Genomic DNA, 13,752 nt, shown 5'->3' with positions numbered 1-13,752 from the left:
CTTTTGCACCACTAGAAGAGCGGACCTAGGTAGGTGCCATTTCGCACACATTGCCTTTGTCTCTGTGATTATTAACAGAGATCATTCCACACACCCTCCAAGTAAGGGAGGAATTGCTTTACTTACTTATTATATCCTTCTGTGAGTTAACAGAGGTATTGCACTCTGCCATAGTCTGCAGCAGAGTCTTTGCACGGTGGACCCTGACTGTCTGATACTCCTTTAGGTTATTATCAGACAGCCCCCCGTAACATTAGGACTGAGCCAAGGGTCTGGCAGTTATGGCAGAATATCAGCAGTTACACCGTTACATACAAATACTTGAGTCACGGCTCAAGAGTATAGAGGATAAACCTCAGACCATGGTGACATCTGCACATGATCCTCCACTTGCTCTGCCAAGCAGATATTCTGGCGATGCCAGATCATGTCGTGGTTTCATTAGTCAGTGTCAGATACACCTAGAGGTCAACTCTTCTCGCTTCTCTACGGAGAGGTCCAGAGTAGGCTTTATCATCGCCTTACTTCAGGACAAAGCCTTAGAATGGGCGACTCCCCTATGGGAGCGCTCTGATGTGGTTACTCTGAGACATCAAGACTTTCTTGATGCTCTTAAGGCGGTATTCATGGGTCCGCAGGTTACCCATGATGCGGCCCTGAGATTGTTAGATCTATCTCAGGGTTCGTTATCCACTAGTTCTTATGCCATTGCTTTTAGAACTCTGGTGGCAGAACTAGATTGGCCAGAGAAGGTGTTGATTCCTATCTTCTGGAGAGGGTTGGAAGGCTATGTCAAGGATGCTTTCGCTACTCGTGAGGTCCCTGCTTCTCTGGAGGACTTGATCACAGTAGCAACGAGGATCGATGTACGCCATAAGGAACGTAGACTCGAGGTCTCTTCCTCACGCCCTAAGCATTGGGCTATTCCAGTTGTTGTGGGTCCACTACCATCTTCCTCAGCATCTGAAACATCTCCCACTCCTATGGAGTTAGGTCATACGCAAGTCTGGTCCTCCTATATGTTACGTATGTCGTCAGGCTGGGCACTATGCCAACAAGTGTCCTAGTCGTCAGGGAAACTCCCTGGCCTAGTAACCATTAGAGGGGGATTACTAGAGACGTCTTCTGCACCCTCTAAGTGTTGTATCTCAGGTCAGCTCTCGTTATCTGAGAATACATGGCCTATTATGGCTTTTGTGGATTCCAGAGCTGACGGGACTTTTGTGTCCACAGGATTTGTAAAGAGACACAATATTCCCTCTATCATGTTAGAGGCGCCTATTCCTGTCCGTGTTGTTAATGGAACTATGTTGTCTGACTCCATTACATTGAGGACAGTTCCCTTGCGCCTTTCCCTGTCTCAGGGTCACATAGAGGAGATTTCTTTTCTTGTTTTGCCTGAGGGTATAGACGACGTCCTTCTGGGTCTCCCATGGCTTCGGACTCATGCTCCTCACATTGACTGGGAGTCTGACAGCATTATTAGTTGGGGTTCGAAATGTCAGTCCCGATGTCTTCCCTTACCACCTAAGGTCATTGCGGTTGCATCTACTGATCTCTCTCCCATACCTACACCCTATCTGGATTTCGCTGACGTGTTCTTCAAACAGGGTGCTGAGGTTCTTCCACCCCATAGGCCGTATGACTGTGCCATAGACCTTATCCCAGGTTCGGTTCCACCTAAAGGCAGGGTTTACCCCCTGTCGATACCTGAGTCGGAGGCCATGTCGACCTATATAAGAGAGAGTTTAGAGAAGGGGTTCATTCGTAAGTCTGTCTCTCCCGCGGGAGCTGGGTTTTTCTTTGTTCGGAAGAAAGAGGGTGATTTGCGTCCCTGCATAGATTACAGGGGTCTCAACGCAATCACAATAAAGAACAAATACCCATTACCTTTAATTTCGGAGCTCTTTGACAGACTGAGAGGATCTCAAGTTTTTACGAAGTTGGATCTGCGGGGTGCGTATAACTTGGTACGAATTCGAAAGGGTGACGAATGGAAGACCGCTTTTAACACCCGAGATGGTCACTATGAATACCTCGTCATGCCTTTTGGGTTATGTAATGCACCCGCAGTATTTCAGGACTTCGTAAACGATGTGTTCATGGATTTACTATTATCCTCAGTAGTGGTGTATCTGGACGACATCCTGATTTTTTCTCCTGATCTGGAGACTCATCGTCAGGATGTCGTTCGTGTCCTTTCCCGTTTAAGGGAGCATTTATTGTTTGCTAAACTCGAAAAATGTGTATTCGAGCAGTCCTCATTGCCTTTTTTGGGTTACATTATCTCACAAGAGGGCCTGGCTATGGATCCTGCGAAGCTCTCTGCTGTCCTGCAATGGTCCGAACCTTATTCCTTGAAGGCGGTGCAACGCTTCTTAGGATTCATAAATTATTACAGGCAGTTCATACCCCATTTTTCTACTTTGGTGGCCCCTTTGGTGGCCTTGACTAAGAAAGGTGCTAACCCCAAAGCCTGGTCTACTGAGACATCTCAGGCTTTTGAGGCAGTAAAAAGACACTTGACACTTTTCAACTGCTCCCGTTCTTCAAAGACCCGATGAGAATAAGCCCTTCCTCTTAGAGGTTGATGCCTCTTCAGTGGGTGCTGGTGCGGTCTTGTATCAAAAGAACGGTGCAGGTAGAAAAAGGCTGTGTTTCTTCTTTGCGAAAACCTTTTCACCGGCAGAGAGAAACTATACCATTGGGGATAGGGAACTGCTCGCCTTGAGATTAGCCTTGGAGGAGTGGCGTCACTTGCTGGAAGGAGCGAAACATCCTTTCCAGGTCTATACAGACCAGAAGAATCTGACGTACTTACAAACCGCTCAGCGTCTGAATCCTCACCAAGCCCGCTGGTCCTTGTTTTTCTCCCGCTTTCACTTCTCCATCAAATATCTGTCTGGGAGTAAGAATAACAAGGCAGATGCCCTGTCTCGCTCTATGCTTTCTACCCAGGAAGAGATTGACGAACCTCGTCTTATCCTTCCCTCCAGGGTTTTTCATACGCTCTCCACTGTGACGTTAGACCAAATCCCACCGGGCAAGACCTTTGTTCCGCCTGATCGACAGAATGATATACTGTCATGGGCCCACACCTCAAAGGTGGGTGGGCATTTTGGTATTAGGCGGACACGAGAGTTACTGGAGAGGTGGTATTGGTGGCCACACTTAGCCAGCCACGTCAAGAGATATGTCGGTTCCTGCTACTCGTGTGCTCGCAACCATCCATCACGGCAGAGACCGGCTGGGCTCTTGCATCCTTTACCAGTGCCAGATAGACCATGGGAGGTGGTAGGCATGGACTTTGTGGGTGATCTTCCATGTTCACAGGGACATAGATTTGTGTGGGTCATTACGGACCATTTCTCCCGGATGGTTCATCTCGTACCGTTATCGAGAATCCCATCTTCCAGGGTACTAGCCAAACTATTCCTCAAGCATGTCTTTAGGCTTCACGGGATGCCAGATCGTATCATTTGTGATAGAGGCCCGCAATTTACTTCCCGTTTCTGGCGAGATCTTTGTAGCCTTCTGCAAATTGAGTTGAATCTCTCTTCGGCATACCATCCAGAGACCAATGGTTTGGTTGAGCGTACCAATCAATCCATGATTATATACCTTCGACACTTTGTTGCTGAGAACCACGATAACTGGTCCTCCCTCCTACCCTGGGCAGAATTTGCCCTTAACAATTCGCTGGCTGAGGCCACTGGGCAGACACCGTTTGTACTCAATAATGGGCAACACCCTAGGGTACCGGTACCGTTTCCCGCTGCTGCACCTCCTCCTCTTGTGGCCGACTGGGCAACTAATGCCAGAGAGGTTTGGGATCGGACTCAAGAGTCGATCCAAGCAGCTAAGGACCGTATGAAGACGGTGTCCGATCGGTTTCGTCGCCCAGCTCCTGTCTTTTCTCCAGGGGACTTTGTGTGGCTCTCTGCAAAACACGTGAGACTTAGAGTGAGCTCTGTCAAATTTGCTCCTCGCTTCCTGGGTCCATATGAGGTTCTTCGACAGGTAAATCCTATAGTCTACCAATTGAAGTTACCCGTCCATCTTAGGATCCATGACAAATTCCATGTCTCACTGCTAAAGTCGGCTATTTTACCTCACGCTCGTGAAGTGCACTCTCCTGCCTCTGATTCCTCTCACTCTAGCTATGAGGTACGAGCCATAGTTGGTTCTAAGATGGTTAGAGGGCGCAGGTTCTTCTTGATAGATTGGGAGGGTTACGGCCCGGAACATCGCTCTTGGGAGCCTGAGGAGGCTGTCCATGCTCCCGACTTAGTTGCCGATTACCTGCGTCGCCGGGAGGGGGGCCCTTGAGGGGGAGGTACTGTTACGGTTGCTGCGAGCACTGGAGGCTAAGTCCAGATTTCTTGCTACTGCACATGTGCGAGCGCTGGAGACTAAGTCCAGATTTCTTGCTACTGCACATGCGTGAGTGCCGGAGACTAAGTCCAGATTTCTTGCTACTGCACATGTGCGAGCGCCGGAGACTAAGTCCTATCTTGGAGCCATTGCACATGTGCGGATGACATCATCGCTGACACGAGGTCACATGTCTCTGACACCTTCTATGCCGATTGGTAGCTGGTCATGTGCTTGTGATGCCTTGCTCGGTGATAGGCCAGCATGATGTCACTCCTGTCGTTCTGGCAGCGGATTGGCTCTGGTGTCCTCCATCTTGGATGAGGCACAGAGTCTATATAAGACCCTGACACATGCCGCATGGCGCTCAGTCCTCTTGGTTCATGCATAAGAGTAGACGCTCTGTGCGCGTTCCTCTAGGCATTTCTCTGTCTATGCTAGGTGAGCGCTACCGGCAGGGTAGCGTTCTTATACCTTACAGCTTCGGCTGCTGTCCGTATCCTTACCTCTTAGGGGAGCGGACATAGGCAGGTGCCTGAGGCACATGGTCTGGCTGGGCCTTGTGGTTCGACTCGTAGGTGGACGTTGCCGCTAGGGTAACGTTCCTTATACTGTGACTAGCAGTTGTTCGTATCCTCGCACACTAGGGGAGCGAACAGAGGTAGGAGCTTTGTGCGGCTTACGCTGCTGTTCGTCTCTTTTGCACCACTAGAAGAGCGGACCTAGGCAGGTGCCATATCTAGTGGTTCGTGTCCTCGCACACTAGTGGAGCGAACGCAGGTAGGAGCTTTGTGCGGCTTACGCTGCTGTTCGTCTCTTTTGCACCACTAGAAGAGCGGACCTAGGTAGGTGCCATTTCGCACACATTGCCTTTGTCTCTGTGATTATTAACAGAGATCATTCCACACACCCTCCAAGTAAGGGAGGAATTGCTTTACTTACTTATTATATCCTTCTGTGAGTTAACAGAGGTATTGCACTCTGACATAGTCTGCAGCAGAGTCTTTGCACGGTGGACCCTAACTGTCTGATACTCCTTTAGGTTATTATCAGACAGCCCCCCGTAAGACAGAGAGAGATGGAGAAAGAGACAGAGAGATAGAAACAGACAGAGAGACAGACAGAGACAGACTGGCAAAGAGACAGACGGGCAAAGAGACAGACCTGGAAAGAAAGAGCCCTGGAAAGAGACAGCCCTTGAAAGAGACAGCCAGGCAAAAAGACAGCCCTCTAAAGGACAGCCCTGGAAAGAGACAGCCCTGGAAAGAGACAGAAAGGCAAAGAGACAGCCAGTCAAAGAGACAGACAGGGAAAGAGACAGCCCAGGAAAGAGACAGCCCTGGAAAGAGACAAACGGGCAAAGAGACGGGAAAAGAGACAGACGGGGAAAGAGACAGATGGGGAAAGAGACAGATGGAAAAGAGAGAGACAGACAGACACCCACATAGAGACAGACTCAGAGATAGAGACAGACAGACACAGAGATGGAGACAGATAGACTGATACAAATACAGAGAGATAAGGTCCAGTCACACTAAGCAACTTACCAGCGATCCCAACAACGATAGGGATCGCTGGTAAGTTATTAGGAGGTTGCTGGTGAGATGTCACACTGCGACGCTCCAGCGATCCTACCAGCAACCTGACCTGGCAGGGATCGCTGGAGCGTCGCTACACGAGTTGCTGGTGAGCTCACCAGCAACCAGTGACCAGCCCCCAGCGCCGCGTGGAAGATGCTGCGCTTGGTAACTAAGGTAAATACCCGATATTTACCTTGGTTACCAGCGCACGCAGCTACACGTGCAGAGAGCAGGGAGCAGCGCACACGGAGCGCTGGCTCCCTGCTCTCCTAGTTACAGCACACATCGGGTTAATTAACCCGGTGTGTCCTGCAGCTACATGTGCACAGAGCAGGGAGCAGCGCACAATGCTTAGCGCTGGCTCCCTGCTCTCCTAGCTACAGCACACATTGGGTTAATTAACCTGATGTGTCCTGCAGCTACATGTGCACAGAGCAGGGAGCAGCGCACAATGCTTAGCGCTGGCTCCCTGCTCTCCTAGCTACAGCACACATCGGGTTAATTAACCCGATGTGTCCTGCAGCTACATGTGCACAGAGCAGGAGCCGGCACTGACAGTGAGAGCGGCGGAGGCTGGTAACAAAGGTAAATATCGGGTAACCAAGGACAGGGCTTCTTGGTTACCCGATGTTTACTGTGGTTACCAGCCTCCGCAGAAGCCGGCTCCTTCTGCCTGCACATTTAGTTGTTGCTGTCTCGCTGTCACACACAGCGATCTGTGCTTCACAGCGGGACAGCAACAACTAAAAAATGGCCCAAGACATTCATCAACAACCAACGACCTCACAGCAGGGGCCGGGTTGTTGCTGGATGTCACACACAGCGACATCACTAGCAACGTCACAAAAGTTGTTCGTTAGCAGCGATGTTGCTAGCGATGTTGCTAGCGATGTTGCTTAGTGTGACGGGGCCTATAGAAACAGACAGACAGAGATATATTCACAAGAAGTAACAAGGCACTCCCAAAGTGTGATGAAAAAGTGTATTTATTGTGCTTGAAGAACGTTTTCGGTCCAAATTGGACCTTCCTCAGTAGCACAAATGTGAGGAGTGATGTGGCATGGACTGCGGGCGCGGAATCCACCGCTGCATGGGGGCTGCAGCGGTGGATTCCGCGCCCGCAGTCCATGCCACATCACTCCTCACATTTGTGCTACTGAGGAAGGTCCAATTTGGACCGAAAACATTCTTCAAGCACAATAAATACACTTTTTCATCACACTTTGGGAGTGCCTTGTTACTTCTTGTTGTATGGCTTTGGAACCTGAAGTGCACCCCAACATCTTTTGAAAATATATACGAAGGAAGTGCCGTTTTCTTCTTCATATATATAGAGATATATTCACAGACAGACAAGGAAAGAGACAAACAGAGAGACAGACAGAAAGCGACACACATACAGAGACTGGGAGAGAGACAGTTACTACCCTGGGCAACGCCCGGGTACTACAGCTAGTTCTAAATAAAACACATACTAATTAGGACGATATCAGTGAACAGAATGTTGTACTTGCATTATTTCCTGTTGTTTCTCAGCATTTGTGTGATGAAAGCTTGTATGTGTGTGTTTGACTATAGACAAATGCTTATTATCATCACCACAGGTTTCTCATCTGTGATGTAATGAGTGATGATAGTCCTTAATTATTATGGTATAATTAGGGATCTAAAGTATTTACCAAAACAAAAATCAAGAAATCTGACAGTTCTTCTTTCATGCAGCTTTCTTAGAAACTGACATTTTTGGAGAAAATTACCATTAAACGTAAAAACAAACATTGTTATTGTGAAACTTGCCAATTTCCTACCATTATTTTATAGATAAGAACATCATTCCTTCCATTTCTTACTGTACATTTTGGAAAATATATGGCGACTTTTACCCCTTGGCACACATAGAAGTTGATGTACGCCTGCACTAGGGCCTGCATGTGTGAGCCAGATGTTGCCATCTTGGTACTACATATCAGACTATCACAGTTTCAAGTCTTGCAAAGGATATTAAACAAAACACCCTATATTTTACAAATATTAGGAAAAAATGTAAAAATTAGACTCACAAATTCGCACATCCTTTCCCCAGTTTTAGTATAAAGAATTTAATAAAAATAATGAAAAAATGTATTTGATAGCACAGCATTTGTGAAAGTCCGACCTATGAAAGTATAAATTAATTAACCAGTACAGTAAACGCTATATTGGACTTCAAAGGGCTCTCTTCTGTCTGTATCCAACCATGGATTAGGTAAATAAGTGTAATTTTATTATGTTATATTATTTACTGCCACTACCTTTAGAATCATTGTGACAAATCCATGGAAACCATGTTCAATGATACACAGTTAGGTCCAGAAATATTTGGACAGTGATTGAATCTTAACGATTTGGTCTCTACATGCCGCTATTTCTGTTTTAAAATGAAACAAACGAGATGCAATTGAAGTTTAGACTCTCAGATTTAATTAAAGGGGTTGAACAAAAATAACTTGTGAAACGTTTAGGAATTCCAGCCATTTTTCTACAAAGCCCCTCATTTCAAGACTTCAAAAGTAAAGGGGCAAATTAACTTTACCATAAATAAAATATTCATTTTTAATAATTTGTAGAGAATCTCTTGCAGGCAATGACTGCCTGAACTCTGGAAGCCATGGACATCATCAAATGCTGGCTTTACACCTTTGTGATGATTTCCCAGGCCTTTGCTCCTGGGTTGCTTTTGCAGTATGTTTTGGGTCATTGTCCATCTGTACTGTGAAGCGCTGTCCAATCACCCTGGCTGCATTTGGTTGAATCTGAACAGACAGCATTGCCCTTTACAACTCAGAATTCATCCGACTGCTTCTGTCTTCAGTCATATCATCAATAAAAACTAGTGACCCAGTATCATGGCAAGCCATACATGCCCATGCCATCACACTGCCTCCACCTTGTTTTCCAGAAGATATGGTGTGCTTTGGATCATGAGCAGTTGAAAGCCTTCTCTATACTTTCTTCTTCCCATCATTCTGATACAGGTTGATTTAGCTTCATCAGTCCAAAGAATGTTTTTCTACAACTGTGTGTTCTTCTTTCGATGTTTTTTGGCAAAGTCTAATCTGGCCTTTCTATTTTTATGGCTGATTAATGGTTTGCATCTTTTGGTGAACCCTCTGTATTTGCTCTCATTAAGTCTTCTCTTTATGGTAGACCCAGAAACTGAAACATCTACTTCCTGGAGCGTGTTCGTCATTAATGTGGATGTTGTGAAGGGGTTTTTCTTTACTATGGATAGGATTCTGCAATCCTTTATCACTGTTGTCTTCTGTGGACCTCCTTGCTTTTTTGAGTTCTCAAGTTCACTTGTGCTTTTTTTGTGCTGAATGTACCAAACTGTTGACTTATCTACTTTAAACATTTCTGTTTTCTCACTGATGGATTTCTTCTTTTTTTTTTGCTGAATATTGGTTTGTTTTTCTTTTATTGAGAGCTCCTTTGACTGCATGTTGTGGGTTCATATCAATAGCTTCCAAATGCAAATGCCACACCTGGAATCATCTCTAGAACTTTTACCTGCTTAATTAATGATTGACTAATGAGGGAATAGTTCATGCATTTCATTGAAGAGCTTTTGAGATAATTGTCCAATTACTTTAGGTTCCTTGAAAAAGAGTTGTCTATATCTTAAAGAGCTGTAAATCCTAAATCCTTTTATCCTTTTAAAATCCTAAATACTCCAATTAGGATGTGAATACCCTCTAATTAAAGCTTAGTCTGCACATTAAGCCCATATTGGTTATAGTGCTGTATCTTGGATATGTTTTGGTAAACAGCTAAAATGCAAAAACTTGTGTCATTGTCCAAATATTTCATGACCTAACTGTACATATTATGAAATAAAACGGTGAGCATTTATAATTGAAATATTATCTGGATTATAAAGATATTAATTATTCACAAATCATCCACAATTTTCCATATCATTGATTGTCACATATATAAATTGTTTTATTTTAGAGCTGTCATAGCTCTAAAATAAAACAATGGGAATGTCAGTCCATGCAAATTACATACTTAAGTGTTCATATGAGTTATCAGATTAACCATGATTTTCCACCAAATCCTGAAGAACTCAAGACTATAAATAGAAATGGATCAGTCTACCAGACCATTGTAACTGTAGTTTTAGTTTATGATAGTTACGTAGTTCTGTTATTGGTTATGTTCACTATGACATTTTGTGAAAGGGATATTGTAAACTCTGTCTGTTCTGGACAAATCCACTTAAGGCTAGTGGTGGGAACGACTCTACTAAAGCTTTGTGGTATATAATAAACATATACTTCACTGATGGTGTCATCGGTAAGACTCTTGTATCTTAACATGAACACTACATTCGTCTTTTAGTTGAAACACGTCATACAATTGTAAACTATATGAAAATTATGAGTTCAGAATTTAATGCAAACAATATATATATATATATATATATATATATATATATACATATATTATCAAACATAATGTAAAATTGGTAAGACTATGATTATAACATATAACATATTTCCATTTTTAGATTCACTGGCCAGCAACGCAAGACAGAGAAGACTTTTGTAAGCTTGCTGGGAAAGATGAAAATGTAAGTGATTCAATGTAATTATCTTGTTTTTTTAAACATCATATCCTGCCGTTAGATGTAGATTACATTTAGGGCCAGTTCAAACATGGCACAGTGGCTCCGGTTTAAAGTAAAATACATGTGGACAATGTTCACTTCCAGCTGTGAGCTGAAGAGATAAAACAATGGACTTATAAGTAGGGATGAGTGAACGCAAACTTGTGAAAACTGAGTGTTCCGGCCTTAGACTGGAACACAGACTTTTAAAAAGTCTGTATCCCACTTTGGAATTCAGGTACTATTAATATATTAATAAAGTTTGTTGAAAGACTGTTGCGCATGCTTTATTGCATGAGGAAGTTGCTTATACACTGCTCTGAACAATAAAGAAAACAAAATGACATGGGCTCCCTCCAATTTTTGATAACCAGCACAGGTAAAGCAGACAGCTGGGGGTTGCAACCCTTTTTTTCCAATTATTTAAATAAATCATTTAAATATCCAATGAGTTTCCCCTATTATTGATAACCAACCAAGTAAAAGCAGACAGCTGAGGGCTGGTATTATTTTGTTAGGATTGCCCATGGTTATTTTTCCCCTCCCAGTCTAGAAATAGCAACCCCCAGCCACCCCAGAAGTGGAGCATCTATTAGATGCATCAATTCTGGCACTTTTCCTGGCTTTTCCCGATTGTCATGTTGCAGTGGCAATGTGGGTAATACTTTTGGGGTTGATATCAGCAATGAATTGACATCTGACATCAAGCTCAGGGGTTAGTAATGGATAGGCGTGTATCAGACACCCCCATTACCAACCTGGTAAGTGTAGAGTTAAAAAACACACACAGCAAAAATAAAAAGTTTATTTAAACACCCCAAACACTCTCGTTCACCAATTTATTGAATAAAAAAAATTCTCGACGTTTTGACGTAATCCAGTTTGTGAAAAAAAGACTTTCCCACATTCTCTAGTTCACCAATTTATAAATTAAAGAGAAATCCTGGAAGTTCCGACATAATCCAGTGAAGTAATGTCCTACAACTTGAATGTCCGACAACCCATTGATTCCTATGGAGCTTTGTTCTGAGATTGAGGTGCCATAGGTCACTACTGGTCAGCGGAAGCCTTGAATTTCTCACAAGCAGTAACTCAGTGACACCATTCACCAGTTGGCTCCCCATTAATGGAGGTAAGCATTAGCTACATGACTTCTTGTTCTATTAGGGGCCTGCTAAATCCTTTCAAATCTCTTCTTAAAGATTTTGGGAACCTGAACTATGGGCATCATGAAAGAAAGCCTAATTTGAAGAGCTGGTTAAAAACTATATAAAGAAACTTGATTAATCCAGTGTGGCCTCAGGGCCAGCTTCTCGCAGCTCCACTTCTGTTGATTGACAGGTCTCTCCCATGTATATACATATTAAGAATCTTTGTAAATCAACTAGAACGGGATGGGGAGAAGTCTGTTGGGGGTTGCACTTGACTAATCAGGTCTCTCCCTATTGTTCTAGCTAGCTCTTCAAGCCAGATTTTTAAAACATACCTGGCTGCAATCATGCAATCAGTCTCTGATTAATGCTACCCATAGTTCAGGCAGCATGAATCTAGCAGCATTTTCCCTTTGAGAAGAGATTAGAGCATATTTAGCAGGCCCTTGCATTAGCTGCTTTGCTCCTCATTACACTTCATTTCATTGTTGGGGAGCCAACTGGTGTTATCCTATGTTGTTGCAGGCTGGCTTCTCAATTTATGTTTTCTATGAAATGTCATTGTGTTTCAGAGGGAAACACATCTGACTGTAATTGTCCAGCCAAGCTCTGATTCATGCTGCCTTTGGTTAAGGCAGCATGAATTTAGTGACAGGTTCTCTTTAACAAACATTACTGCTCATTTGACATGGGGCAAGGCTTATATAGTTTATACAAGGGCTTTTTTCACGTCTTAACCATTCATATGGGTAGTAATATTATAGTATTATAACCAATATATCACAGTAGTATGTAGTCTTAGTCTAATGATTGATTGCTCTCAGTGAGAGAAACAAAATTAAAACTTTGTAGTTGTGATACCTTTTAATGGCTAACTAAAATAAAAATAAAACATGATGTTATAAAGCAAGCTTTCGAGACATCTCAGGTCTCTTCCTCAGGCATGGTATGACAAAATATCTGAAGAAACACAAATATATACACAAAACAGGGCAGAGCGATGCATAGTAAAAGGACATATTATGCCCAGTTGCCACTTATGTGATGCCTTAGTTTAAGGCATCATATGGACACTTTTTTTTTTCTTTTTTCAATGAATATAAAAATTCTAGGTGTAGCCCAAATTTAAGGCTCACCATACTCTTTAGATAGCTGTCAGCTAATCGGTCATTTGACTGACAGCTTTCTTTACTGACTAGCCTACACATATGCATGCTTGACCAATCATACACGTGTTTTTATTAGGAGGAAGGAAGTAAGCCACAACTAGATTTTTTCTTGTGACAGTTTATCTGCTCAAGAACAAAATCATCCTGTAGTTGGAATCCAAGTAACAGATTCTCATCTCTTCTGACATTCGCAATTGAAGGATAATAATGTGCCCATATACATTAGATTGCTGTTCGCTGAGCATTATTGCTCCAAAGTCCTCATACACGCAACATTCTGCTCAGCTGAATGTTCATGTGTTTTCAAAGAGAAGCACTTAGAATTCCCCTGCCACATAGCTCTAGCCTTAAAAAAGGGAAGATTATCAGCTCACCTTAACCCTTGGAAGATCTATTGCTCGGATGCTGTAGTGCCAAACAGGGAATTGTAAAAGATAAAGAAATCCAGCAAATGATCTTCTAGAAGTCCAAAATCTTTATTGTCCAAAAATTACAATGTGCCATACAGGGTAATATTGTGGTACTGTGTTAGCCAGAAAAATCAATTGAAATACTATGTCCCAAGAATGACAAAAGTATTTTAGGAGTGATATCTGATATCTGGTTAGCCTATAAAGGTATCAATTGTCCAAAAATTAAAATCATAGGAATGCTAGTACAAAAAAACAGTAAGCCATTGATATCAAAAACAGATGCGTTTCGGAAGTTATTCCTTAGTCATTGTTCCTCAACAATGACTAAGGAATAACTTCCGAAATGCGTCTGTTTTTTATATCAATGGCTTACTGTTTTTTTGCACTACCATTCCTATGATTTTAATTTTTGGA

The 13,752-nt window shown here is 43.3% G+C and overlaps 1 protein-coding gene across 1 annotated transcript in view; it reads left to right on the top strand.

The window, feature by feature from the left end:
• SEMA3D (semaphorin 3D) overlaps positions 1-13,752 on the top strand; it is a 301,084-nt gene that overhangs the window by 162,921 nt on the left and 124,411 nt on the right. The window contains exon 5 of the mRNA XM_075343494.1: positions 10,507-10,569. Coding sequence (XP_075199609.1) covers positions 10,507-10,569 — 63 coding nt within the window. The remainder of the gene's footprint in view (positions 1-10,506; positions 10,570-13,752) is intronic.

Source organism: Anomaloglossus baeobatrachus, chromosome 4 (assembly GCF_048569485.1).
Source record: "Anomaloglossus baeobatrachus isolate aAnoBae1 chromosome 4, aAnoBae1.hap1, whole genome shotgun sequence".
Classification (NCBI taxonomy): domain Eukaryota; kingdom Metazoa; phylum Chordata; class Amphibia; order Anura; family Aromobatidae; genus Anomaloglossus; species Anomaloglossus baeobatrachus.
This window is presented reverse-complemented; position numbering and strand designations above follow the sequence as displayed.